General features: G+C 56.0%; 2 protein-coding genes across 2 annotated transcripts in view; one reads left to right on the top strand and one right to left on the bottom strand.

Annotated features, from left to right (window-relative positions):
- ATP6V0A1 (ATPase H+ transporting V0 subunit a1) overlaps positions 1-27,997 on the bottom strand; it is a 192,822-nt gene that overhangs the window by 55,007 nt on the left and 109,818 nt on the right. The window lies entirely within an intron of this gene.
- Positions 5-27,988, top strand: CAVIN1 (caveolae associated protein 1). Its single transcript, XM_073325977.1, has 2 exons — positions 5-619; positions 26,200-27,988. The coding sequence occupies exons 1-2, from the start codon at positions 200-202 to the stop codon at positions 26,863-26,865; spliced, it is 1,086 nt and encodes a 361-aa protein (XP_073182078.1). The 5' UTR covers positions 5-199; the 3' UTR covers positions 26,866-27,988.

Genomic DNA, 27,997 nt, shown 5'->3' with positions numbered 1-27,997 from the left:
CTGCAGAGCTGTGCCATTTGAATTTAAGCTCGCACACAACACACACACACACACACACAGCCACGCACTGTGCTCTCCATTTCTGGCTTGCCTCCCAGCACAGAGTTGAGCTAGAGCTCGGGTTAAGTTTTTTCTTCTCACTCTGCTCCCTGCAGCGACAGCTTCTCCAGGCTCTGCTAGTCGGGACTCCCAAGCAAGCATGGCGGACACCCCTTTGCAAATTATTGAGCAGCCCGCTCCTTCCGAGACCTCTGAGGAGCAAGCAGCTGAGGAGCCGATTAAATCAGACCAGATCAATGGCGTGATGGTGCTCACCCTTCTGGACAAGATCATCGGGGCAGTGGATCAGATCCAGCTGACCCAGACGCAGCTGGAGGAGAGGCAACAAGAGATGGATAGCGCAGTGGCCAGCATCCAGGGGGAACTGACCAAGCTCACCAAAGCACACACCACTACCAGCAACACCGTGAACAAGATGCTGGAGAAAGTACGCAAGGTGAGCGTCAATGTGAAAACCGTCCGGCAGAACCTGGAGAAGCAAGCCGGGCAGATCAAGAAGCTGGAGGCCAACGAGGCGGAGCTGTTGAAGCGAAGGAACTTCAAAGTCATGATCTACCAGGTAAGGAGATGTCCTGCAGCTCCTCAGGCACCGTCAGTGAGTGTTTTCAGTGTTAACCGCACCACCGTCCTGGGTTAGAAGGACGGCACGTTGCCTCACATGTCTCCTCTAGACTCATCCAGTGTTGACGTGCGCCATAAATAGGGCCTTCCGAATCTAACAGTACTGATTTCTTCATAAGGCAGAAGGTTTAATGTAATAATTTATTGCACTTAAAAAAACGAGTACAGGAAATTTCATAAAAGATGCTGAGACTGGCCCCAAGCACCCCACTGCAAAAGGCCAGCAGAATTTGGTTACCTAGCAGAGACTGCTGTTTAACCAAAGGAGGAACAAAAGTGTACTAGGAACTGGAGAGAGGTATTTTAAATCAGTTATTTCAGACAGAGGATTTACTGTGAGGGATGAAGTCCTTAGTGCGACAAGAAGCCGTGATGCTAGCTCAGGTTTATAATGTGCATCCTACAGCAATAACATGGAACAATAACTCCAGAGTCATGTTTAACCTCACTCTTACAGGGGACATAGTGGAAACAAACAGAAAATACGGTCCGGTCCATTGAATTCATTAGCACACCGTTTCCCCGGGATCTGCCTTTGCCACATTGCTTGTAAAATTAAATATGATCCAGTGTATGTTACAGATTCCTTCATCTACAGCCTGCAGGTCTTGGGCATTCCAGTCACTCAGTTTCAGCGAAAGGGGCTTCACTCTGCTGGAGGCTCAGCACTCCCACTAGGAGCTGGACTTGCCTTTAATCTTTTAATACCAAACAGGCAAACAAAGCAAAACAAATGCAGCCACAGGCTTCCGCCTCCCCTTCCGCTGCCTGTCTGGGTTTAGCTTCACTTTGCAGAGCAGACCCCCCAGAGGGGAAAGCTGGAGAAAAACCGAATGGGCCAGTTAATGAGATGAGGATAGTTCGAAGCATCCGGGTTAATAATAGACTGTGTGAGGGATAAATAGAAAAACATCCAGTGCAGCTCACAGGGAAAAGGGGGAAGAAAAACCCCACAAAATGCACAGCACCTTTCACTAGCGTAGTGGGAAAGGAGATCTAGTCAGGCCAGACTGTGGAATCTAGCAAGTGGCAGGACTGATATAGTTCTCTGATTCACAGCTTAAGCATTTATAGTTCTATCATGGAGGCTGAAACACTCACATATATTAGGAGCACGTCAGCCACCTAAACAGATTTATAAATACATTGATCGGAAGCTCTGGGGACTGGGCCTGCACAGAGGACTAGAGCCAGCTGTGGAAAATGGAGACACCTAAACAAACCAACAGCGGTGGAAACAACCCCTGGGAAGGGAGCGAAAGGGGAGGCTCAGGCAGAACATCCCCGGCAGGTATTTCAAAGTGGTAGGGAAATGGCCAGGTCCTGGTTCCCGGCGGACTGGCACTGTGAGAGCCTGCTCTTTATTGTGTGCTGTTGGTCGTGAGCATTGGAGAGTCCGTGTGCAAAATAAACAAATCATCGGTCTCCCCTTTCCTGTGGGACAAAACTTTCGTACAGGACCCGATCCTGCTTCCACTGCCGGCAAAACTCGCATTGATTTCAATGGGCGCAGGCTCGGCCCCTGAGTTAGAATCAGCTGAGAAAGGCCCTGAGGTGAGATTTTCTGCGGTTCAAAGTTGTTTTGTAGAAAAAGGGGAGAAGGTTTTGAAATCCAGACTGAATTATCCTGTGTGGATTTCAGAGTGAGACCCCCCTGAGCATTAAAGCCCGAGGGAGACACTCAAGGGCTGCTTCATGGAAAACACAGCCATGCATGGACTTACGAAAGCCAGGCAGGGCCTTTCACCACATAGCAGAGCTGGTACAACTCTGTCCCCATGCCCAGAGGAAGCCGCAAGAGTAAGTGAGTGAAGGAGGTCTTGGGGCAAGGGTGCGGCCTTGTGCCCAAACACCACTGCGCGAATGGAGCTCCTTTGTGGAGGAGAAGCCAGGCACAGTGTCCTGATCTGAAGCATGGACTGGAGACCGAAATCCAGGAGAGTCCCTGACTTGCAGTGGCTGAGAGCTAGGATGGGATGGGCAGCAGTAATAAGTATGTATTAACTCAACAAAGATGCCCCTCTCTATTCCTCCACCGCTGTGTTAGCTAAGTCAAAGATGATCCTCTACAACGAGCATTCTGACTGCTACTAACAGATCACAGGGAACCCCATGGAAGGGTTGGGTGTATTTTTCCAGTCCACTTTCCCCTGCATACAATGGAAAAATAGCTTTGCAGTCAAGAGAGAAATTTTCACACTGGTGTCAGCCCTTACTGTCTTTCTGGATGCTTCTGCTGTCCCGTGGGGCTAGCTCTGAGCCATTCGCAAGGCAAGAACTATTGTTGTTTCACACAGGGACTGATTGGTTGTTAAGGAGCATCATTATTCTGTGCTTTGCCCTGCACTAATCATGTATCATCCACTGGGCAGTAACCGGGGCTGTGTGGTGCTGAAGCTGTGGTTAACGGGCAGTGTTAACAACATATAGGAATGTCTCTCGTTCGTGTACTTGGAAAGTTTGCTCCAGAAATGTGGGGAGAGACGATCTTGGGCTGGTTTCGGCTGGGCAGGTTTCTGTTTTAGGAGGTTGTGTTGCTGTGTAATTACCCATGTATGGGGCTGAAGGTCTTCAGCAGGCTGCTTGCATGAAGGAGACTGTATATTTAGGGTCCAATCCTGTTTACTCCTTTAAGTAGCCCTATCAAAGTCAGTGGTTCTACTCCTTTGAGTAAAGGGAGTGGGATTTGGCCCAGGGTGTGTGCTCGGCATGCCAGGGTTAACACTTTTAGTAAATAAATAAAAGGATGAATGAGCATCTCGGTATCTCAGCTCCAGAGGCATTTCTAACAAATCATGGAGCAGATTCCGCCCCTTCCCCTGTGTGGAGACATGCCGTTCTTGTCAGGAGCCCTGTGGATTCTAGTGGGTTTACTCATGGACTAGGTACTTCTTCGGCTATTTAGTAACAATTATTGTGTATTATTTGCTAAGTGCCAACAATGTGTAAAACACAAACATCCCGATGATAATCCCTGTCCTGGGGAGTTGACAATGGGGAAACTCTCTCCCAAGCCTGGCTGTAGAAAACCAGTAGCAAACAGTTCCAAAACAGTCCCCTAGTTCTACAACTCATGCTCAGCGCTTTCCAGACTGAACACTCAACGGAGGGTCAGTCTAGACGCTGCCTTGGCTAGTTTTGTTCTTCTCGTGTCTATGAACAATTCCAATATCAACCTTTAATTGCATTTGTGCTTTAAGAAACTGTGATGAACTTGCCTACTCCCTTGTGACTTCAGTAGCCAGGGGAAAGATTTCGGAGTTTGTTTTATTGTGGGGGGCAAATGTGCTTAATACACCTGCAGGATTAGCCGAGAGGAGGAATGGCCTCTTTCCAGGGGGGATTGCCAAGCAGGGAAGGGGCTGCTCCCCAGGTGGATTTAGTATGGAAGGATGCTGTGCCTTGGAGAAGCAAAAGGACAAAGACGAGAAGTCTGTTTTAATAGGTGAAGGATGCCTGGTTGGCTCTTCCAGTGCATTTCGAGAAGTTATGGAAGGAATGACACTCAGGGTGCAAGCGAGATCCCTGGGACTGCTTGTTGCGGGAGGTCAGACTAAATGCAAGCGCCCTACTTCGGTATTTTACGTATCGTAGGAGCACAGAGAAAATCCAAGTGGGTTCCTCCGTGTCTTGGCAGCTGAATTTTGGTCTGGAGAGTTGAGCATCAAGTACGTCTGTCTTGTCTGCCTCAAAACTAGGGAGACAACGGGCAGTACTAAAAAGCAGCCACACCCAGGAGGATATGTACAGTGACTTTGATGGGAGTTGAATCAGGCCCCAAGAGCAATGTGAAAAAAAGCCAGCCCCGAATGAAGCCGCCCAGGAGAAGACATGATTCTTTGCCAAAGAGCCGTGTGGACAGAGCGTTAACCTCCGTGTCACAGAGGGGAACGTTCATGCCCAAGAAGCTGGAGGGCAGAGGGTTGGGCCCTTATTTGCTGCTCATATCCCCAGAGCTGTTGTTAGTGCATCCTCTCCGCTGCATCCTTCCCCCCAGGCCATCTGGAAGGGCAGCTCGGGGTCAGAGTTAGGTGAACCAGTCTTGTACCCAGTTGCCTCATCCAAAAACTCCTGAATGTTGCGGGGGTGGGAAATCGGGGGCTGGATTCATTTGGGGCCCATCCCTACAACAACGGGAGTCCTAATCCACTTATAAACACAACTCACCTGGCACAGGACAGCTGGAGAACCGCAAGTAGCTACAGTTCGACTAACGCGCCTCGTTCCTCCAAACATTCGACAAGCGAATTCATCCTTCAGAATGACACGGACCTGCTTTTTGTAGGGTCAGATTTTGAAAAGCGCAGACCCCAGCACCCAACTCTGCCCACGTACCGTGGTACCTAGCCCATGCTGCACGGTGCCCCCTTTGTCTGAGTTAGGGGGCTCAGGGATGGGGGAAGCAGGGACCCAACACTGATAGATGCAGACCCCGCCCCCCCAAATGGATGCTTTCAATGGACATTCTGGCCACACGGGCATGGTGGGGACTATTTTTCAAAGCTTTCGGCAGTGCCGGGGAGGCGTCTGGCCCATTCCTGCGTGTGCAGGGTCTGGTCTGTTATACTGGGGAGGGCAATTGTTTGGGAGGCCCCCGCAGAACTTTGTCTGCCTTGCCAATGAATCTGAACAGCCGCTCCAAGCCCATCAAGGGGCTGAGCCGCCCCGAAAAAGGCCAGGTGGCCACGGGCTGGAAAAGAAATGTGTAGGGTAGGTGGGGCTGTGTGAGGAGTATAAATAGCACAGTTTGGCGGCTGTGCCTCCAGTGGGCCTTATAGGGCTCCGAGCGGCCAAACGCCCGCAGCAGGGAGGGGCGGACTCCCTGCGAACCACGTCTCGCTGTGGTGGGTCTGGAAGCTGGACCCAAAGCGGCCATTACGGGGCTCGTGCTCTGCGAAGGACCGTGTGAAAAGGAGCCCAAGTGTGTGTATGTGGGGGGAGGAGAATGCACCGATCACACCGGGGTGGGAAACGGAGCAGAAAGCAGGGCAGAGTGGGAGCCAAACCCCCAAAGAGAGAACACGAAGCGCAGCCCGGGCAGAGGAGAAGGAGCACCCGTTCTGCCCAGCTGAGCCGCAAGGTGTCGTCCCCTTCTGCCCCGAGCTTGGACTCAGGGGTTTAATGACAAGAAAAGACTTCGGAACGCCAAGGAGATTTGCAAACTCAAAACCAGCTTGCAAGGGGCACAAGCCCGGGGACCCCACAGAGTTTGCCCAGCTGCAAGCTTGGAGGGTGAAGAGCAGGGTCCCAGTGCAGGAGATTGGCAGGAGCACTAGGTGCTGCATTTATGCCTTTCTTACAAGGCTGCACATTGTGGCCAAGAAACTCAGTGTTTGCGACTGGGGACCCGGGCTGGAGCTAGGAGCACTGGTGTATGTGGCATTAGCATTTCCTGGGGCCCGCTGGAGGGACAGTCCTTCCCCACCCATTGTTTTTGGTATTTTTTTTTATCGCCATACATAACAAAGCAATGACTCCGTGCTGCCCTGGATCCACTCACACGCAGCTCCCCGACAGCCCTGGGGGTTCTGCACACAGCCTCAGGGCCGTGTATTAGGGTTGCGAGTTGTCCCCAGAGTCCCAGGATAATCTCTGTTTCCAAGGGCGTGTCCCATGTTGCAGGAGACTGATTTCTGGGGCTGTTAAGAGCCCTGGTTTTACTGCACAGCACCTTGCTGGGCTGTAATGGTGTATAGCAATGGGAGGACACATCAGCATAACCGGGTCATGCAGCTTCCCAGCACAAGACAACTTCCCTGCAGGAGAAATCCAAATTCCCTGTACAGCGAAGTTGAATGCCAGGCCTGACTGATTGCAGCACTGCAGTGTTTGGTCGGATGCCCCACTTGAAGTGAGTTCTCCTGCATCAAGAACATCTCGGCCCCAGAATGGGATTCAGTTTTGAGATACGCCTTGGAATGGGATTTGGCATGAGCGATCCTGCTCCGGCCGCGTACAGGGGCCTTGGAATGGGCAGGATGATTATTTAAACTCTCTGTACAAATAAGATTCAGGCCTGTTCTACACTTAACGTTTAGGTCGCTATTGCTACGGTGCCCAGGGCTGTGAAGACCCCATGCCCCAGCGTGCTGCGGCTATGCGAACCCCCGTGGTGGGGCTGCAGCCAGGTGGATGGGAATGATGCTGTTGACTTAACTCCCCTGGCCCGGGGAGGTGGCATTCGTACAGCGACGGAAAAACCCTTTCCATCCCTGTCGGCTGTGTCCGCACTGTGGGGTTGTGCTGGACCTGCACCTCTGCCGTTTGCATGGCCTGTGGTCGGGACGCTTTCCATGGTGTCATTATTCCTGCGGACTGCTCCCGAGAGGAGGCAGCTACCTGGTCCGAAAAGTCTCTAGCACGACCCTGCGGTTCAGCGTTAACGCTGACCTGAATGTTACCCCTCCCAGCGTGCTCACGCCCCCGGAACACTTGCCTCTTTCTGCAAAGGAAAAACGAGTTTCAAAGAAACCCTTGTGAGTCAGAGGCCTTTACAGTCCTGCTGTGCGCATGCAGCTTGCCTTACAGCCCCTGGGGGTGACAGTGTCTCTGAAAAGGGCCTCAACATTGATTAGCATCAGGCTAGACTGAGTGGTTTGGGTAAAATGAGAGCCAGCCTAGCGTTTGCTCAGTTTTCAGCCCCGAATCTAGGCTTTCCCATTGCTGAGATATATATGTGTGTGTGTGTGTGTGTGTGTGTGTGTGTTCTGGTTGCACAAGCATGTACTTATTGTGCATGTGCTGTTCTGCATGTGTATTTGAATGTTGAATATAATATCAGACATCTGTGTACTAAGCATCAAAGGATTAGCAAGACAGGGGGTGCTACGCAGAATCAGACCCCCCATTAAAAACCTGCGTTTCTGTCTATAGATGCCTGAATTGGTGAGGCCATAAACAGTCCCTCCGTATCGTGTTTTCTATAAGCTAGGGCTCGTCCTTTGCCAGAGTTATGCCACTAGCCACATAGGAGTTAGGAGAGGGGGCAAACAAGGGATTCGCTTTAACTAACATTAGTCAGTAAAATGTTACACACGGCCCCTCTGGGGCGAGGCCCTGAGTGTCATCACCAAAATATGCAATGGTCTCAAGAGGTTAATTTGGGCTAAGTGTTTTCTTTCCCTGTTTGGATAAGAAAGCCCCAGCCTGACTGATAAGATCGCTGCTTTCCTCTTTGATGTGAGAGCAGCGGTGGAGAACAGCTCTCCAGCACAGCTGCACAGGGAGGGGTGCCCTGGAGGAGGTTGTTTTCCATGCACTGGTTTGATTTTACTTGTCCCACCCCATAGCTCACATTAACATGTGGTTTGAATGGATAAAATCCATCCCCCCCCCCGTCCTTTCCTTTCCCAGTGCCTGTGTCCCAGGCAGGAATTCAGAGGGCGATTCAGGGAACCAGCTGGTCACCCCCGGCTACTCCAAGTAGAAATGCAAACAGTCCATGTGAGACATGGGAAGACAAGCATACAAGTTAACCCGCTGCGGTGGGGAGCCCACTTCTGATGCAGGATACTGCGAGACCCTGGGTGACTTGTAGCAGCTTGGCCAGAGGAAGGGGGCTCACAGCTGAGACCAGCTCAGAGGACTTGCTCATTGCTATGCAATTCAGCGGGGCATCCCCCTCCTCTAGCCCAGCCGCTCAGGGGGACAGTGGTGATGTGGCCTGGGCTCAGAGTCATCTCCGTCTAATCTCTAAGCTCACTCACATGCCTCCCTTTTCAGAGCATTAGCAATACCCTGCGAAGCCCAGATAGCATCTGATCCACTCTCACGCTGCTGGACCCAGTGGAAGTTCATTGGTTTCACACAGTAAGTTTGGCTGAGTCGGGTTCTCCACTGGCCCCCAGGACTGTGCTGTTCCCAGTGTGTCCATGGTCCCACACACTCCTCACTCCAGGCTTTTGCAGAGAAGGACCGTCTGGGCCCCTAGCAGCTACATTCATACATCAACATGCGGGGTTTTCACCAGGCAAAATCCCAGTAAATGCCTGATCCAGTGATGAGCTTGGTTTGTGACAACGGGGGACCAGAGCAATCCCATGGGAACTGGGGCACGTCCCGAGACCCCTCAGACCCAGCATACTCTCGAGGACAAGCCGTTAGCTCAGGGTTTTCATACTATCTTTAAGAGCAATAATGAGGAGTATTAAATGCAAAGTCGTGGTTAAAACGCCGCACACGAACTCTGCAGACTGAAGTCCAGGAACCAAAAGCTCGCACTGCTCTGTTCTGCGCCTTTGGCTTCATTGCTGAAGTACAGGAGCTCGGTCAGCGGGATGGCCGCGGAGTCTCTAAACGAGTCCTGCTTCCACTCTGACCCTCCTGCCTTTGGCCAGAGAACCCTCGAAGTGAGAGATGGAAAAAGCGCCATTAGGTCATGTCTGACCCATCCGCTGGGAGCCAGGGCAGGCTGGCCACTCAGACTACTGTCGGTTTCACTCAGACCCTCAGGGACGCAATTCCACAGCAGTGCACAGAGAATTCAGCTGCATGATTCCCATCCACGGCAAAGGGCACAAGGCTGCCAGCCCCCATGCACAAGGAGCTTGTACCACTCCCTGCAGGGCCGTTCATTAGCCAAGTCTCAGGCTAGTCACCCACAGCAGAGCGCGGCCCCAGAACAAGGGGATTACTTAGCACCCAAGACATTTCCTTGGTGCACGCTGTCAGTTCTTCCGCCCAGAGCCTCTTCTGAAGTGTGGCTCTTGCTGGGCCCCGATGCACCAAAGTTTCACGGCTCAGCTCTGAGTTATGAGCTGCCAGTGTCAGGGCAGTTTGTTTTGCTGAAGTGCTTTTGTATTCTACGGACATGCTGAGCTGTGGAGTGCCCAACTCTCCCCGTGCAAAGAGGAAAACAAAAGGCCCCGAATAAAAAGAAATGTGAGATGGCTAGTGAACCTCAAGCCAAAGGGGTGAGTCATTTTCAGCTCACCCTCTGGATCTCTTAGGCATCTCTCATGTGCCCAACCCATAGTAGCTAAGCAGGAAAGGTCTGCCCTGTGCAATGCCAATGAAGTCACTGCACCAGAGGGGGTAACTGAGGGCAGAATTTGGCCCCTGTGACTCACCAGGCCAGGCAGCCAGCCGGTTTGTTCTCATTTCCAGGGCTTCTCTGTCCAATACACAAGGCCCGATTCCGCTGATGTTAATGGGGGTTTGAAGTGGATTGAAAGGAAATTCTAGCACAAGATCACAGGTCAAACTCCCTGCTGGCATGCCCCAGGTTTCAGTTTGGTCCCATTGTCTTTATTTAAATAAGGAACACAAATCCGTGCAAATGCACCCCTGTGGTATAAATATGGCCATGGCCAACCCAGAGCCTCAAGCAGCCCTGTACGCGCTCAGCACAGTTAGTCCTGTTGAACTGCACAGCACCTCGCTATTGTCTTCTTGACTACACAGTAAATTCCACAGGTTAAAAGAATTCCTGAGCCCCCATCTGGCTGCATTCTAGGATGAAGCCCAGAGCCAGAGGGGAGAGCTGTTGATTGGAGAAAGACAATCCAACTAAACATTTCCAATAAAACGCCCCTGGATGTTTAGTCTGCACCTTCCGGATGCTGCTGCTAATGTCAATTAATGCCAGTCACTGATCTCCCTGCGTAGCATCTGCAGTGCAATCTCTGTCTTTGTAAGTCTGCTGTTCAGAAATAGCCCCGAGGGTCATTAATCAGACATGGCAGGGTAGCCGGGAGGGCAGTTCTGAGAGTCGAACTAGATATACAAACAGGCTGATAATGGGATTAAAACATTCTTTCTGTCAGAGAAAAAAAAAGTGATTTTCCCCCTTGCAATCTGCTTACTTACCCATTTCCTAGGGACCTGCCTTTCATCTTCTTGTTCTTCCAAACGTAGCTTCACTGTTTATATTCAGCCTCACCCCTTGCCAGGTTCCCGTGCTCTTCTTCATCAGGTCCAGATTAGCACCAGTACATTTCACAGGGGGTTTAAAGCACCAATCTCCTTGTTCCCATCAGCCTATTAAAGAGGGAAACAGCTTTTAAGGGAAAGGAGTACTTGTGGCACCTTAGAGACTAACCAATTTATTTGAGCATGAGCTTTCGTGAGCTACAGCTCACTTCATCAGATGTTTACCGTGGAAACTGCAGCAGACTTTATATACACACAGAAATCATGAAATGAGCTGTAGCTCACGAAAGCTCATGCTCAAATAAATTGGTTAGTCTCTAAGGTGCCACAAGTACTCCTTTTCTTTTTGCGAATACAGACTAACACGGCTGTTCCTCTGAAACCAGCTTTTAAGGGCACAGTTCCCAGGACAGGGAGAAGCTAGAAACCTTTGGGAGACTCCCAGTCTCAATGAGAGTTTCAGAGTAGCAGCCGTGTTAGTCTGTATCCGCAAAAAGAACAGGAGTACTTGTGGCACCTTAGAGACCAACAAATTTACAGTGAGGTTGTACATTAAGGGTAGGGGGACCAGATGTCCCAATTTTATAGGGACGGTCCCGATTTTGGGACTTTTTCTTATATAGGCACCTATTACCTGCCACCCCCGTCCCGATTTTTCACACTTGCTATCTGGTCACCCTAATTAAGGGAAGTTATTTGAGGATGGAAGGAATTTTGCTGGATGTGGAAAGGTCACGTGCGATCCAACAAGCCCTTTAATGTTTATTTGCATCTCACTCCCTGCTTTTGCACTAGGGTCTTCAAGACCCTTTCTTTCCATTTTATGGAGACAGGACCAATAACCTCTTGGTACAGTTTTTTACTGTGTTCTACAATGAGCTGCTGCTTCTCTTATTCTGAGCCTCCTCATTTTAGCTGATAGCCTTGGAGGTGGAGACTTATACCGAACTTTCTGAAAATTTAGGCATGAAACCTGGTTTTTGTGGCACTCCTAAAGGGGTTAACACCTGCTGCTCTCCGGATTTGCCACGTAGCAGAGGCTTGGCCTCAGGGTATGCTCAGTGGGCCTCTCTTGTGTTTCTTTGGCTGAGGGTGTTGTCTGGATCCTCCTGGGAGGGTTGCATGGATGTAGGTCTGGAATGAGCCCTAACATTCCTGATCCACCTTGCTCCCGTAGTTGAGTTTAGCTCTCAATGAATGTTGCTATTATTTTTCTGCGCACGCTCCCTGAAACTCTTAGAGACTTTGAGAGCCAGATTCTGCTTTCAATTACACTGGTGTAAATTGGGAACAACTCTACTGAGTGAAGTGGTGTCACTGGAGATTTACATCAGTGAAAATGAGAGCTGAATCTGGCCCTATGCCTAAATACAACACAAACATACATTATTCCAGAGCAGGGACATTGTATCCTCCAAGCCTGGCAGGCAGTTAGAGAAGCTAGACTCCCATCCTTCTTGTCTGTCTCTGTTCGCAATATCGCCACTCACTAAATCATTCTGATAGCATTCCCCCACCTGCCCGTTATCACCCTAACCCGCTCTATATCTGGGCCATGTCCTTGTTTACAGCAGTTAATGGGGGAGAGGAAATTCTTCCACTCGGATTCCTTTTTGCTGGCCATTGAAATTCCTTTTCCTCATCTCAGCCTGAGAAGACCCTGAGTGCGTCCTCTGCCCCTGCCCCTGCGAATCCGCCCTGGCCCCAACCAGCAGTGGACGTGAAGGGAGGCAGCAGATTTAGGGCATCAGAAGCGTCACCTGAAGACTGTGTTAAGCCTCTTCTCCTGAAACTCTGAAAGCTGCCGTGGCCAGTGCCACGTGCCGCTGCTGCCCACTTCTTGGTGGCTTCACTCGGCAGTACAGCTTGTAAGGCAGATATTTATAATTGGCATAAATGCCTCAGCGGATTGAATAGTCTGTTTGCTGCAGGATGATGGTGCTGTAGTTTTGGGGCTGTGCAAGAAACTGTGATCTCCTCTCCAGGCTGCAGGGAGATGCCTTGTTCCTCCCCGGGGGAGGGAAGGGTGGTCAGATGGCTAAAGCACAGGGGCACCAGGGGTCTATTCCTAGAGATTCGTTGCGTGACCTTGGGCAAGCCACTGGCCTTCCCCATGCCTCAGTTTCTCCATCTGTAAAATGGGGGTGCTGCTGCTGACCTCCCGGGAGTAGTTGTGAAGTTGAAGTCACCTCTGTTCATACAGTGGTGTGAGCTCCTCCAACGGAGCTCTGCGGAGGCTCATCTCAGACAGCGTAAGGGGAAGGCAGCAAGGCAAGTGGCTTGGTTAGAAAAGGCAGATCGGGTTCAGATCAGCAGGTTACATTTCTGCCTCTATGCTGCAGAGGGTGAAGCATCTGGCTTCTGCACGCTCACCCCGGCCCTTGAGACGCCTAGCCACAGCCTCCTAGGAGATGCTGGCAACAAGATGCCTTCCCCTGGCTAAGATGCAGCGAAATCCCAGCCCGCCTGCTTTGCAGAGGAATTTCTCTGCACTGCTCCGGCAACGCCGAAGTGCTCCAAGGAGCCTTACCAGGCAGCGGGCCCGATTCTCGCCTCACCAGTGTGAGCTCGGAGCCAGGCCCCTGGGGATGGTGCTCTGGAGCCCACCTCCCTGACAGCAGCAGCCAGGGGCTTGTGCTGCATGCAGCAGGTGCAGATCCTGCTAATGTAAGTGTTTAAACTGAGCAATGTGGGGGGAGTGTTGGAGGGGGGGGGGGTTGTCCCCTAGGCTCCAGCAGTGCTAAGTCCCGGAAACCCCCTGCACAGCAGGGCGACCCTCGGAAGGTGCAGGGAGGTTCAGAACGAGGGTTCAGATTGGTCCGTATTTTATCCAGAATGGCTCCCCCCAACCCTGCAGCAGAGACGGAGTTACTGCGACCCCCTGAACCTCACCGAGCAGGTACCCAACAGGGAGCCATCCGCAGCACCCAGCGGGTACCGGCGTGGCTCAGAGTTAGCAGAGCGGGGCTCCCATGTGGGCATCAGAAAGAGCTCGCTATGGGCACGCAGCCCCCGTCACCCCAAGCACTTTCCAGCGACAGGCACAGAGCACAGCTGAAATGCAGCCACCCTGGGAGCTGAGGGGGAATGCAGCACCTGGAGATGGGCGGGGGGGAGGACTTTCACCAAGGACCTGGGGCCAAATCCTGACTCGATGAAAAGCACCCACAAGATCGTTACTCGCCAGCCCAAGCCTGGGTTCGAAGGTCTTGGTGGAGAAAGGCAGCCTCAGCGACACAGCCTTGCCCTAGTCCTTGGCGGCAATGAAATCCCCCGGTGCAGACCAGGTAAGGATCCCGAGTACCTGGGTTGGGCAGGAGGATGGTCGCTGGTCCCTGGACACGGCTGTCGCCGCACTGGTTGAGTGCCACCCTTAGGCGCTGAACGAGACAGACCCGCCGTCCGGGCGAGAAGGGCCGCAGAGCAAGGAGAGCAGCAGACCGCTTCCGTTAGCGACCAGCCAGGACACGCTCCCTGCCACCCTGTGCACAGCAGGCTGCCGACGGGGCGGGCAAAGCGGGCAATCGGTCAGGGGCCTGGGCGATTTAAGAGGGGGCCCCCGGCCATGCAGCAGGGCGAAGGTAGGCTTCCTGCCCATCCTCGCTCCGTGCTGCTCCTGCAAGTGGCCGGCACGTCCCTGCGGCCCCTGCGGAGGGGATCTCCACACATTGCCCCTGCCCCGAGTGCCAACTCCGCAGCTCCCATTGGCCGGGAACTGCAGCCAATGGGAGCTGCGGGGGCGGTGCCTGCGGGCAGCGGCACGCGGAGACCCCCTAGGCCCCCTGCCTAAGAGCCATTGCCAGAGGGGTGTGCAGGCGGCTTTCTGGAGCCACCCGAGGTGAGCGCTGACCCCCTGCCACCCAACCCCCTGCTCCAGCCCAGAGCCCGCACCCAAACTCCCTCCCAGAGCCCCCACCCCCACCCCTCCCACTCCCAAACTCCCTCCCAGAGCCCTCACCCCCTCCCGCACCCAAACTCCCTCCCAGAGCCCCCACCCCCACCCCTCCCGCACCCAAACTCCCTCCCAGAGCCCGCACCCCCACCCCTCCCACACCCAAACTCCCTCCCAGAGCCCTCACCCCCTCACCTCCTCCCGCACCCAAACTCCCTCCCAGAGCCCCCACCCCCACCCCTCCCACCCCCAAACTCCCTCCCAGAGCCCCCACCCCCACCCCTCCCACACCCAAACTCCCTCCCAGAGCCCCCACCCCTCACCTCCTCCCACACCCAAACTCCCTCCCAGAGCCCGCACCCCCTCCCACACCCAAACTCCCTCCCAGAGACCCCACCCCGCACCCCCTCCCACACCCAAACTCCCTCCCAGAGACCCCACCCCTCACCCCCTCCCACACCCAAACTCCCTCCCAGAGCCCCCACCCCTCACCTCCTCCCACACCCAAACTCCCTCCCAGAGCCCAGCCTGGTGAAAGGGAGTGAGGGTGGGGGAGACTGAGCGACGGCGGGTGGGGGGATGGAGTGAGCAGGGGGCGGGGCCTCAGAGAAGGGGTGGGGGCAAGGTCTCGGGGAAAGGGCAGGGTAGGGGGTTGCGCGATTAGACTGTTGGCAACCCTACCGGGTGGGCATGGGGATGCCCTGGCCATGCCGGAACAGTGCGCAGCCGGCAGCTCGCTGGGCACCAGCCAGCGCGGGTGCAGCACGGCCCGAAGGTCAGGCGGTCCGCGTGGGTGCAGCTCGTGTGTGCCCCGAGGCCTGGAATTGCTGTCGGCGGGCCTGGTGCACAGTCTCATCATTTCTGATACGCTAAACAATTGTGCGAGTGAGGGCGTCTCTTTGTGTCACGGCTCTTGGCACAAGGAAGCCTGGGGGATGCCGTGAACCAAGCACAGAACAGGCCAGGAAGCTGAAACAGACACAGACTCAGTGAACTTGTTAACCGGGTGGTTACTGGGGGAAATATCTGAAATTCCCTGCAAAGGGCCCGAGGGACCATTGCCCTGGCACTCAAGGAATCGCCCACCCCAGGGCAGCGTGGGTGTAAAATGCTGGCAAATCAAAATGGCAACGCTCCAGGCTGGTAAAGGGTAAAGGGTTTCACCAGGAGCAGGACATTGGTGAAATGGATCCAGACAATTCAGCACTTGGGGAAATTGCCCCTGTGGCCTTTGCGATGGGTAAGGGAGGTGGAAAGGGGGGGTCGAGGTTACTATTATTTCCTCTTCCTTTTACCCCACAAGTTTTAGGAATTTAGGTCAAGCCAGGTTTTTCCAAAGACCCAAGCCTCGCACCTGAATCAGTGCGGACAGGGCACCGCATGCGTGTGGATCTCCACTGGGCCCCAGCTGCATGGATCCAGGATCAGGGGCCCAGGTTTGCGGGAAGACTCTTTGCAGGCCTTACATTTGGAGTGGAAGTTTTCTCAGTTTGAAGAAGGGGAGCTGAATCTTTAACACAGATATCTGGTCTGCCAAGAGTGATAGGCGCCTTTCAGATCAGCAGGGGCTGGGGAGGCCAGACCTGTATTTCTAATGTGAAGAGGGAAACCCACTTAAGCCTTCTCCAACATGGAGCAGGTAAAAAGCATGACCCCCATTTTCTCTGGGCAGATCACCTGAAATCCAGGAGTTCGCGCCTTCTGCGGTTGCTTATCTGGTTTTCTGCCCTTAGTCTGCGGAATGAAAGGGAACCGAGGGCTGTAGGAAGGGCCACAGCCCCTGCGGCGCTGAAAGCTCAAGCCACAGCAGTGGGCTCTCAGCATCTGTCAGAATTGGGCCCCTGGTGGTGGTGGGCCGTTGGTTGTGTTCTGTGTCTTGCAATCGCATGTGAAACAAGCCCCTGCTCTCTCCCCCCACCAGAGACTGGTGGTGATGCAATGATGTAAAAGCAACTGCACCAAATGAACTGCAGATGTGGTCAGCGTGCGTGCGAGCCAGGCTTCATGAAACATTCAAACCGGAGAGCAGATCGCCTGGGAGTTTTGCTTTCTTAAACAAACTGAAGATTTTTTTAAAAAAAAAATCCCCCTAAACAACAACAATGCAGGAGCTCTTTGGAGTTCCTGGGGCATTTTGCTCCTGGACCTTTGGGAACCTTCCCCGCTTTGGCAGTGAGTCTGGAGAACTTGAACAGTTCCAGGCCTGGCCCCGGTGGGAAGGCAGCTCAGCTGTGCAGTTCACGGGCCTTTTATACAATGAGGAAAGTGTTTACATGTGTTGTAGCAACCAGGCAGTATGTACATGGCCATAAAGGGCACGGATCCAGTGACTCACTGGAAGGGAACTCAGGCTCCAAAATATAATCAGATAAAAAACACACGTAGTGGGGGAGAACCGGGGCAAGTCAATCCAACGGACCTTCCAGCACTGGGTCATTTGAAATAGAAAAAATAGAGATGTCAAACCCCCCTCAACCAGTCTGCCAGCTCTGGGTTTCACAGCTCCACGAAAGTGACCCAGGTCTCCTGGTGGCTCCCCGAGACCTGCTGGACACAGGGCTTTTCCCTGGTCATGGAGGGCCCTTCACACAGTCTTTGCAGCTCTGTTTGCTCCTCCTGGGGGGTTCTGTGCAGCAGGGGGCAATGTGGATCGCAGGACAAGGACGGACACTGTCCAGTAAGGTCACCCCATCCAATATATGGGCTCAAGGACAGGAAAACCAGATCATTCACAGAACCCTTCTGAAAAGCTCAGCAGAGAACTCCCCTGCCCGCCCCCTCCCCCCCCCAAAAAACAACCCACCACACTTCCCATGGATACTCGTCCTCTGTGCTTCCGGCATGTGGCAGGGGCCGGGACAGAAATCCAGTGGGAATGCCTGTCCCCCCACTGTCTGCGCCAGCTGGATTGAGGCAGTGCTGGAGCACACAACCACAATTTGGGAATCCCAGTTTGAAGAGCCCCAAGTTCCGGGACGCGGAGAGCCAGGGTTTTCAGGACAGGCCCATATGGGCAGCTGGACTCACCTGTCACCAGACTTGGTGCGTTTCCCAGTAAAAAGTAGTGTGTTTCAAATGCCCAGGGCTAAACCTTGTGGTTCCTGTGAGAGCTGGGAGCGAGCCGCAGCCTTCCCGGGGCTCATGCTCTGCGTGTGAATGGGGATTTGTGTAACAGCCAGCCAGCCTGCGCCTCCATGATTCCTGGCTGTTCCCACGGGCTCCCGTTGTCTTTTCACTGCACCCAGACTATGGCTGCATTCGCAGCCACATTCCCGCCATCCAGGGCCCTGCCGCAGCAGACTGCCCGTCCTACACATGCCCGTCGCAGGCAGGAGGCAACCCTTCCACTGGGCAGCTCCCCCCATCTGCCATGGGCCAAGCAGCTCTTGTGGAACAGGGCGGAGATCCTTGATGTCCCACAGCCAGGGAGCTGAGTCCTCCTCCCTACCAAGGCTGCTCCGGCACCACCCTCCTGACCCCCTGTGGAAACACAGCGGTTTTGTTCTTGCATTGCCTCCACAGGGCCTGCTGCAGCCCAGCGAAGCCAAGGGAAGGCCCCCTCTCGGCTGGTGGGCTCCCTCAGAGCCCCTTGCAGGACGCGCAGCCTTGCTCTGGTCTCTGGCAGGCCCTTCCCTCAGGGCACAGCGTATTCATTCAAACACAAACAGCTCCTCTGCCCACCACAGGCTGCAGCTCCCGGAGGCTCTGCCCCTCGCCTGGCTCAGTGCTGAGCCGAGGATACGCCCTGCAGCCCCCTGCTTCGCGGCCTCTGGAGCCACTCCTCCCGCTGAAAAGGGGGTCAACCCCGCCCCAGCTGGCTCTGCTAATCCAACAGGGCAGCTGGGGCCTTACAGACGCAGACCAGCCTGGAACGCTCCCCTTGCCTCTGGGGGAGGACTCAGGCTCCCCACGGCCTGTCCCAGCGGGCTGTAGCCAGGCAGAGGGGCAGACGCTGCAGTTCCACGGTTCTAGGGCGAAAGGCTGGGGGAGAGCCAGGGGGCAGGGGCCCGCTCTGGGGGTAGACTGTGCTAGGCCGAAAGGTTACACGAGTGATCCCTCGGGATTAGCTGCTCAAATGAGTAAAAACCCCACATACGGCCCAGGCTGGGCAAACGCAGCTCCTGGGGTTCAGTGCCCGGCAGACATGCACGCCTCTCCCAGAGAGACCGTCCGGGCTCCCAGCTTGTAGTGGTCCAAACAGCCCCGCTGCTTTGTCCGCCGGGAGCAGCTCTGGCCCTCTCGGTAGCACAGAGGAGGGTGGGTGCATTTTATGCCGAGAGAGAGTCATGGAGAGCAGCAGCCCCCTCCGCTCCCACGCTGGAGGGGGGTAGGGGACAGCTCACGTGGAGCTGGAGGCTTTGAACAGGTCTCTGCTCTGTGCACAAACCTTCTGGAGTCAACAAGGGCTGATAAGTATCTGAGCCCGCAGGATATGGCCCCTTTCCAGCACAGCCAGGCCAGGCCGAGATGGGGAATGCCTTTGTTCTTGCTGATGGTGTTGACTCAGAGGGAAGGAAGTAGCTGGAGTTCCTGCTGTTCAGGGTCCCCGGGAGATGAGGCATTGCTTGGGCAGGTGCTGCTGTGGAGAGGATGAGCAGTCTTCATGGGGGCTGTGGACTTGCTCTGGGCTGTCGGGATCCCCCGGGACAGCGTCGGTGGTTTTGTTCTATGTGTTGCTAATCATAGTAGCAAAGCAGACGTTGGCTTCTCCAGAAAGCAGCACAGCAAGGGCTCCTCGTGCATGGCTCTCTGGTCCAAAGACCAGGAACAACCCCTCAGCCCCTCCTGCACGCTGCAAACCTGTCCTTTGTGCCAGGTATTTCCGGAGCCCGGTGCTGGGTGGAAGCACACATGGCTGCATTGTTAGGAGCTGTGAGATGAGAGGGGATGTGGGGCAGATGCCGTCACTTCCTTCAAGAGCGAGAGTTTTCTTGGGCTGAAAGCAGGGGGAGGAGCGGGCAGGACGTCCTGCGTCGGCCCTGGGCGAAGCTGGACTGACATGGCGGGAAGCTGGATCAACTGAATCAGCCACTTCTCCCTTGGGAGCAAGGGAGGAGAAATGGAGGGGAAACCACACTGGCTGTCCTGCTGCACGGCCATGTCCTGTCCTTCCGCGACGTGCGGCTGCGCTGCGGGAAGGGCCGCGCGCTGGTGGTGACGGTCGTGTCCCTGTTGTCTGGAACAGCCGGGACTATCGTGCCACCAGCCGTACCATGGGTCGTCGTGAGCCCGTAACAGGGACGCTCTCCCCCACTGGAGGGACGGGAACGGTCTGGGCCCAGGACCTGCTCCTCCTGGCTGCCTGGGCAGTTTTGGAGCTGATGGCTGTTCCTTTGGGCCCCGGGCCGAAGAGGCAAGCACCTTGACTGGCAAGAGGGGCCTGGGCCTTGCACCTGCTTCGCTCGTTAGCTTGGGGCTGGGCTGGTTCAGCAGCTCCGGGCACGTGTCTCTGGGGTAACAGGCAGAACCCAGACGTCACAAGTGAGCTGGTGGCCTGGACACGTGGCCTCTGGCTTCCCAGAACACTGAGCTTGTTGCTGGGCAAATCAAGTCCCTGAGCCCTCCTGCGGTCCACGTGGGACTGAGGGAAACCGGCTGCCAGGAGGAGCAGGCAGGCTTTGTTCTTCATTTCAGACTTTTTCAGAGTGAACGTAAGCCTGGACTGGCACCCTGGGAACGGCCATCCTGACTCACTCCCAGAGCTGGGAGCAGAACCCAGGAGTCCTAGCATCCAGGCCCTGTTATTCTAACCCTGGGTCCCCTCTCTCCTCCCAGAGCCGGGAGCAGAGTCCTTGTGCCCAGACCAGCCCCTCCCTGCTTTAACCCAGTACGCAGAACTGCTTTCAAAATGAACTTGTGAAAGGGAGGCTTTTCCAGGTCTCTTCACCGCCTGGTTCATGAAAGACAAAAGCTGAGCCGTCTCCACCTGCTGCTGCCCACGGCTTGGGGCTCTCAGAGAGCTCCCACTTCCTGCTTTATGGACTTTCACAGGCTTTTGCTGGGAGGTCAAATGGGCAGATCCTTGGCCAGGCGAGTGCTGGGGATCAGGCCTAGCTTAGCTGGGACGTTGCTTGTTTCCAGGGAGGTGCATGCAGGGTCGGTGCCCTGTTTTCCTGGGTGTGGCGGCTGTTGGGTGGGTGTGGCTGGCTGGGCCATGGTGCTGGGGGAGAGGCAGATCCTGAGTCACGCAGCCCTTGGGACGCAGGCCCAGGGGCTGACGGAGCCCTGCTGGCCCTGCCTAGCTCTCCTATCAAACCCATTCACGGCTCCCTGGCGGGCGGCTCATCCCAGAAGCTCCACGTCTCCCCCTCCCAGCTCCTGAGATTAAAACCCCTCGAGTAATAAATCCCTGAGCTGCAGGTTGAGGCCGGGCAGCTGTGACGCTTCATACAGTGCAGGGCTATTTCCAGCCTGGGCTGGGAACGCGGAGAGGATTCATCGCACGCGATGTGCTGCTCAGCTGAAAACCAATCTCATGCCAGCCTCTTCTCCCTCCCGCCCGCGTGTTTCCCTCTGCGGGGGATTGCAGGCCTGGCTGTCCTGAATGAGTCTCTCTCTGCTCCATGGGGACGCAGAGTGACTGGGACACTGAGCACAGGGGGTCAGGACTCCAGGGTTCTGTCCCAGGCTCTGAATTCCCGGGGGAGGAGGGTCAAGGCAGCAGGAGAATCTGGGGGGCAGAGGGGAAAAAGCAACCATGATCAAACATCCCCAAAGGGGAAAGAGTTTAAATGCTGGGGAGTCGCATTGAATTGGAGGGGAAAGTGCCCAGGGCAATGCAGCGACTGACTGGATCTGGGAGCTGAGCCACAGGGCTTGCGCTATCGGGAGGGACGCCAGGGGCCAAATCCAACCTGAGTGGCAGGGATCACAAGGCCACTCCAGCTCAGAGTCCCTCCTCCTGCCGCAAGGCGCAGATCCGGCTGCAGCTCTCCACGCCCAGGGAGGTGATTTCCCATCTTTCCGTGCGCTGCAGAGCCTGTCGCCCAGCAAGGCAGCTGTTGCCCCGAGACTGGCTCTGTCTGGCGGCAGGAACAGATACCAACATGTGCTCAGCAGGAGCAGGGCTGGCTGGGCGTCGCAGCGCTGCTGAGCCTCCAGCCCAGCACAGGCTGGGTTTCAGGCCGGGCTGTATTCCAGCGCCATGGAGAGAAGCAATTGGGGGGAATATGGAGTAACAGATAGGGAAGAGCAGGGCCCCTGGTTTCTGAGCCTCTAGGGGTCACGTCTCCCAACTCCCCACACCAGCTGCGAGGGTTAAAAACTTCCATTTTCCTTTACATGAAAAACTGAGCGTCTCATAATCACCTGACTCCTGGAGCTGGGGCTGGAATCATCGAATGTCACAAGACACATGGCACGGTTGTGAGAGCTGGCAGCATTGAGCTGGGACAGCAGCGCCCTGAGCCCCCTGCCGGTGCCTTGTGCTGCTCTGGGCAGAGAACGGGGGCTGAGAACTCTGATTTGGGCACATGTCGCACCGGGGGAAGGCGCCAGGGCAGGCAGTCAGCCCCGTGGGGAGGGCAAAGCCCCCGCCAAATGCCACAGAGGGAGCATCGTCTCCTTCTCTCTCCTCCTAGCACTAGCAGCCCAGGCTCCACCCTTGCTCTAACCCTGGTGGCTTGTTGCACAGGGCCATTCGAGCCGGGGAAAGAATGTGAAACCAGGGCCCGAGGCTAATTGTGCTTGGCCGGGAGAACAACAATAGGAAAGTTCTGATTGTCTAAAAAGATGTTGACAGAGCCTATGGTGGGGCAGGAGCCAGGGGAGCCATTCCAGCCTCTGGCAAACAAAGGCAGGATGGCCATGCTCCAGGGTACACGGTGAAAATGAGGTAATGCCCCTGGCCAGCCCAGGAGGCCAGGGGAGGGCCCTGGGCCCCCGGCCAGGCCCACAGCCCTGGAGGGGAACCGGCCAGGCAGAACAGGGTCTGGGGGAGCATGTGAGGCAGGGGCCTGTCAGGTCGGCCAGGCTATGGGTAAGCCAGGGGAGATGGGCAGGTGCTGCTTGCCCCTTCGCTGCCCCCGTGCCCCACGCACGGCACTGGACGCAAAGGTCCATCTGCAGGGTAAGAAGCTACACCCCACACGCTGACTGCCTGGCCCCTGCAGGCAGCTTAATACACGCTCATGCAGAGACCGGAGCGTCTGTCTGTCCTGGACCCGGCTGAGGGGAGGGTGCGGGGGAGCCATCCCATCTTCACTCCGGCCGGGGCACGTCAATAGGCCCCTAAGAAACTGCCGCTACTCCGTCTGCCTGCGGTTCCCCGCTGGCCCTGAGCATTGCAAGGTCCTGCTCCCTGGCTGGAGTCACTGGGGATTGTGAACTCACATCCTAGGCTGGTGATGGAGGAATCGACCAAAAAGCTGTTTGAAGCAACCTGCGCTTGGCCAGTTCCCTGCTTGAAAACAGGATAGGGTGGGTTATTTTTGTTATGGATTTGGGCTGTATTCAGGCTGTGAACAGACATGGGCCAGGCTAGTTGGGCAGCCCAAAAGAGAAAAAGGCCGGGGGGGGGGGACCTGAACCCTGAACTCCTGAGTCCTATTCCTGGCACTGATGCTTGCTTGCTGAGGGACCTTGGGTAAGTCACGCTGGGATTTCATGCCTCAGTTTCCCCAAGGAAGCTGACCCACTTCACAGGTGTATTAGCTCATCAATGTGCACAGCCATTTCCCAGAGGATGGGAAGGTCGTAGGGCTAGTTTGTCCTTAAGCACATTTTGGGGTTACAAATCGGTCACAGCCTCCTGCTGCCTGCCCGCTCGCTGCCGGGTGTAACTATACCCATGTCTGGGGGAAGCAGGAGTTAATTCTGGCTAGGGAATGCAGAGCAGAGGGCTCCTCGCAGGCTTGGCCCTTCAATAAAAAGGGGACTAACTAGAGATGGACTGACTCCAGCTGCCTTCCCCCTGGCCAACTAGCTAAGCACAGGTCCCACTTGACAGATGAAGAAACCGAGGCACAGAGAGGGGAAGTGATTTGCCCAAGGTCACGCAGGAAGCCAGTGGCAGGGCTGAGGATAGAACCCAGGAGTCCTGGCTCCCAGTCACCCTTGCTCTAAACCCCACTCCCGTCCTGGAGCTGGGAATAAAACCCAGGAGTCCGGGCCCCCAATCTCCTTTCTAACCTCCCTGGACAACACACTGCTTGTGGGCCTTTGCTGTTACAGCCGCGGTTTGACTGCCGTGGGCTGGGGCATCTGCTGGGGCATCGGCTGCTGGGGACAGGGAAACATGCTGAAGCCCCTGCCCCGTGGCACCCTCCTCAGCGCCCGCCGGCTGCTCTGTGCTGTTGGGATGCCCCTCGCCTCGCACCAGGGGGCGCTTGGAATCTTTCCCTGTAACTCGAAACAAGCCCCACGGAAGGCAGCTGTCTCTGGCTGGGCTGGGAGGCCGGGCACAGGTCACTTCTTTCGGGAAAGTGGGGGAAATCTCCCTGGCTCACTTTCCCTTCCTCCACGAGCCCCGGGGCCAGTGCCCAGGTGCAAGGGGAAGGGCTCCTGTGCGTCTGCGTTGTGAGAACGGGGCGGAACGCAAGCCTTGGGGGGCAGGAGCCCTCTGCTCCCAGCCCAGCTGCCATACGAGGGGCTTTCCCACGCTCAGAGGAGAGGCCTCGCCCCAGGGGAAAGCCCAGCAGGTGCCCTCGATGACAGATCACGGGTGATTTCTAGGGGGACCTGAATTCCTGTGCCCCCCGGGGGAGCTGATCTCAGTGGTCAGCCAGTGACTCGCTGCTGTGAGAGCGCTGGGAAATCGAGCGAGGTCTCTGCCCGTTCCCAGGGGGAGGGCCAGTGCTGGCAGGCTCTGTTCACATCGCTCTGGGGAATGCACAGACCAGCGGCATGGGGCAGGGACGTTACTTCACCAGCAGCCTCGGGAGGAATCTGCTCGGGAGGTAGTTTCCCCAGCAGTACCAGGGAACAAGCAAGCGGCTGGGTGTGGTCCTGCCACGGGGGTGGTATGCGATAGGGCGAAGGGCAGGCAGGGGACACATAACTAGCAGAAACAACCTTTCCTCCAGGGCAGCTCCCACACACCAAGGCAACAAGGCCATGGGTTTCAACTCTCGCACCTGGTGTTTTATCCTGTTTCTTCTGCAATGAGCAGTTCGGCGGGTGAGGATCCCAGACGCTCTCGCTCTGCAGAACCAGCCAGAAACCTGGGCGGCTCTCGCAGAGGGGACAAGATGCCAGCTCTGCTCCTCTGCAGCACCAAGCCCCCTGCTGCTGCCTGGCTCTGTTTGCGGTGTGATGTACCGGGCCGGGGAAGCACGGCCTCCCAGTCTGTGCTGCAGAGGTTAGACACCAGCCTTGCAGCCAGGAGTTGGAGGCAAACATGGGAGCTTTGTGGTGTGTCTTTTGCTCTTTGCGCAACAAGAAACCACCAGGGCATGGCTGAGTGCAAATAACTCTCTGCAGCCCTGGCACTGCTGTCCTGGCTGGGTTGTGAAACATACAACATGGTGAGCGCCACGAGAGGGCTCACAAGCTATTTAAAGGGATACGACCCAATTCCTATACATCACTGTTTGCATGGGCTGGAATCAGTCAGACCCCTAGTTCGTCTCTGAGGCCGGTGTGAATCAGGAGTGGCTGCCCTGGCATCAGGGAGGCTGTCCATGGGTGAGTGAGAGGGTGGGGCCTGTGCCTTGAGTCGTGTGACTGTAGTGAACCCCGCGCTGTGAAAAGCTGGGCTCGGTGCCGAATGCAGGTGCCAGCAGCACCCAGGATGCCCCAGCGGGGAACGGGGGGAGTCCCTGGACTGCTCAGCAGGGAGCTCAGGGCTGCGCGGAGGGAGGGAGCCAGCCAGGGGAGATGAGCTCCGAGGGCCGGAGGGGAGAGTCCGCTGGCAGCTTTGACTGGCGGGAGGGTGAGTGGTACAAGCAGTTCAGGGATGAAGAGGATGCTAGTGAAGGGCTTGGAAGATGAGGGGTGGGAGGAGCCAGGATAGAGGGGACAGAGCCCCTGTTCCAGCACCTGCAGGTCTCTCCTGTGCTGTTAAGGCCACGGTGGGTTTGTCACCCAGGCCGGAGTGTGCAGGGCAGATAAGGCTCAGCTTGAATTTAGCAAGGGCCCCAAGCTGCTGTGGGCGAGAGCTGCATCCTACCGGGGTAATTTACCAGGGGGAGTGAAAAAGGGGGTGAGGAGTCCAAGCCGGGTGCTGGCCACTGAAGGCTGGATTTGTCCCCAAGGTCAGACTAGCTGTGAATCTTAGTCCTCGTAAGTGCGGTTAGCTGGGCAGCGACTCCGAGAGCTGCTCAGCCCAGGTTAGATGGCTGGGAGCCGCGGGGGCAGAGAGGGCCAAGGGGCAGAGCAGGGGCAGAGCTGAGGCTAGGGGTAGCCGAGGAGTTCGTGGTCACTTCCAGGCTGGGGTTGATAGCAAGGGTCAGAGTCCGAGTCAGGAGGCAAAGCCCAAAACAAGCCGACGTCAAGCCAGGGGGTCAAGTGCATGAGACAGGAACAGCCCTGGCAACACCAGAGAGGCACCACGCTGTGGCCCAGATGGTTCCTGGACTGCCCGCTGGGTTTATATAGGGCAGGGAGCCTATCAGGAGCCATGGGGCTGCTGCCTGACAAACCCCTGAGGCCAAATGTCCCATGGGCTGTGTCCACAGAGGGTTGTGGGAAGTGGGGCACAAGCTGCCTACATGTGTTGCTGGGTGGCCGCCAGGCGCTGTAGCTCTGCCAGGCTGGGTCCTGGGGCCGTGGGTCCTTATAGTGCACGTGTCTTACCGATTCCATTTCACCGTTGGCAGGATGAAGTGAAGCTCCCAGCCAAGCTGAGCATCAGCAAGTCTTTGAAGGAGACCGAGAGGGAAGAGAAGGAAGAGGAGGGCGTGGAGGTCCCTGTGGACGAGGACCGCGCCGATGAGGACCGAATCCAGCTCTCCTCAGATGAGGAGGTGGAGGTTGAAGAGACCATCGAGGAGTCCCGAGCAGAGCGGATCAAGAGAAGTGGCATGAAGAGGGTGGATGACTTCAAGAAGGCTTTCTCCAAGGAGAAGATGGAGGAGACCAAGCTAAAGACCAAGGAGAATTTGGAGAAGACCAAACACAACTTGGAGAAGACCCGGCACAACCTGGAGAAGAGGATGAACAAGCTGGGCACCAAGATTGTAACCACTGAGAGGAGGGAGAAGATGAAAACCTCTCGAGACAAGCTGAAGAAATCCTTCACTCCCAACCACCCCATCTACACCAGGTCCAAGACAGCAGTCTACAAGGTGCCACCCTTCACCTTCTACGTCAAGAAGATCAGAGAGGGCGAGGTGGAGGTGAAAGCCACGGAGATGGTGGAAGTGGGAGGAGAAGAGGCTGAGAACACGGAGCTGCTGAGGGAGGAGAGCCCTGAGATGCACACGCTGCTGGAGATCACGGAGGAGTCGGACGCAGTGCTGGTGGATAAGAGCGACAGTGAGTAGGATGGGTGGCGGCACGGGATGGACGGCTGAACACATAACCTTTCACACTGCAAAATCTCTCTTCGCCCCAAGCGTCCTGGGGAACATGTACCCGTTGTATCATTATTCCTCTGGACGTCCAAGCCGACCCCCCACCATCCCAGACGAGGTGTCGTTTATATTTTAGTTTTAGCACACGGAGGAGTTAGGAATACAGGACTGTTTTCCTTACGCTCGTTGTGGAGACCATTCCTGCTGGCAGCCCTGTGAGAGCTTGCTAGCCACCAGGGACCCCCCTGAGGGGAAGCGTGCTAAAACCAAGATAACTGCTGTACACCTGGGAATATCCCTCTTTGCAGCTCTCCAAGACCTGATGTCCAGAATGCTTCTTGCCCGGCAAACTGCCCAGTGCTGGAGACCCCTCCAGTCTGTCAGCCCGAGCAGCCATCCCCCAGGCAGATGGAGGGGAACGCAGGAGCCCAGCTGGCTAGCAACAGCAGAGAGACGTTTCCCACCCCTGCCCGAATGCCAGTTCCCGGGGCCGGGAGGTCTGGAAGATCTCCAGCGGAAGGTGGATCTCTGACATGTCTTAGCATGTGGCGAGGGAAGGGTTAAGCCGATCCCACTGGTGGGTAGAGCACGTGTGAGGATGGGCAATGCCACATGGGGCTGGGAAGGGCTCCCTGCCACTTCCTGACCCCAGAGGGTTCAAAGAGTTAATGGGCCAGCTCTGGAGAACCCAGCATTGTGTAACACTTGGAGAACATGGGCACCACATTGCCTGGGTGGCAGCGAGAGCCCCTGGCAACGCGGGCATCCTACACACACACACCGGAGCCTGTCACTGCTGCCGGTTACACCGGGGCCACCCCAGGCCTTACCAGGACTGCCCCACAGGAACGGAGGCCTCATGCTCCTGTGTGTGTCTACAGAGCCCATGGCACAGGGGCGTAACCGTCCGCCGGCTGGGGCCCGTAACCACGTTGCTCCAGGAGGCTGCAGGGAGCTGCATCGAGTCGGGTGTCCCAGCCCGTCACCGGAGAGCGAGCCCTGTACCATGTGGCATCAGCCGCCGGGAGCTGCACGGTCACTGGCCGGGGGAGGGTGCAGGCCAGGGGAGGGTGCAGGCCGGGGGAGCTGCACGGTCACTGGC

Source organism: Lepidochelys kempii, chromosome 27, assembly GCF_965140265.1.
Source record: "Lepidochelys kempii isolate rLepKem1 chromosome 27, rLepKem1.hap2, whole genome shotgun sequence".
In the NCBI taxonomy this organism is placed as follows: domain Eukaryota; kingdom Metazoa; phylum Chordata; order Testudines; family Cheloniidae; genus Lepidochelys; species Lepidochelys kempii.
This window is presented reverse-complemented; position numbering and strand designations above follow the sequence as displayed.

Coding starts and splice junctions, on each gene's coding strand:
- CAVIN1 (XM_073325977.1), top strand. CDS start 200: ATGGCGGACACCCCTTTGCAAATTATTGAGCAGCCCGCTCCTTCCGAG. Junction 620..26,199: donor TCAAAGTCATGATCTACCAG/GTAAGGAGATGT, acceptor CACCGTTGGCAG/GATGAAGTGAAGCTCCCAGC.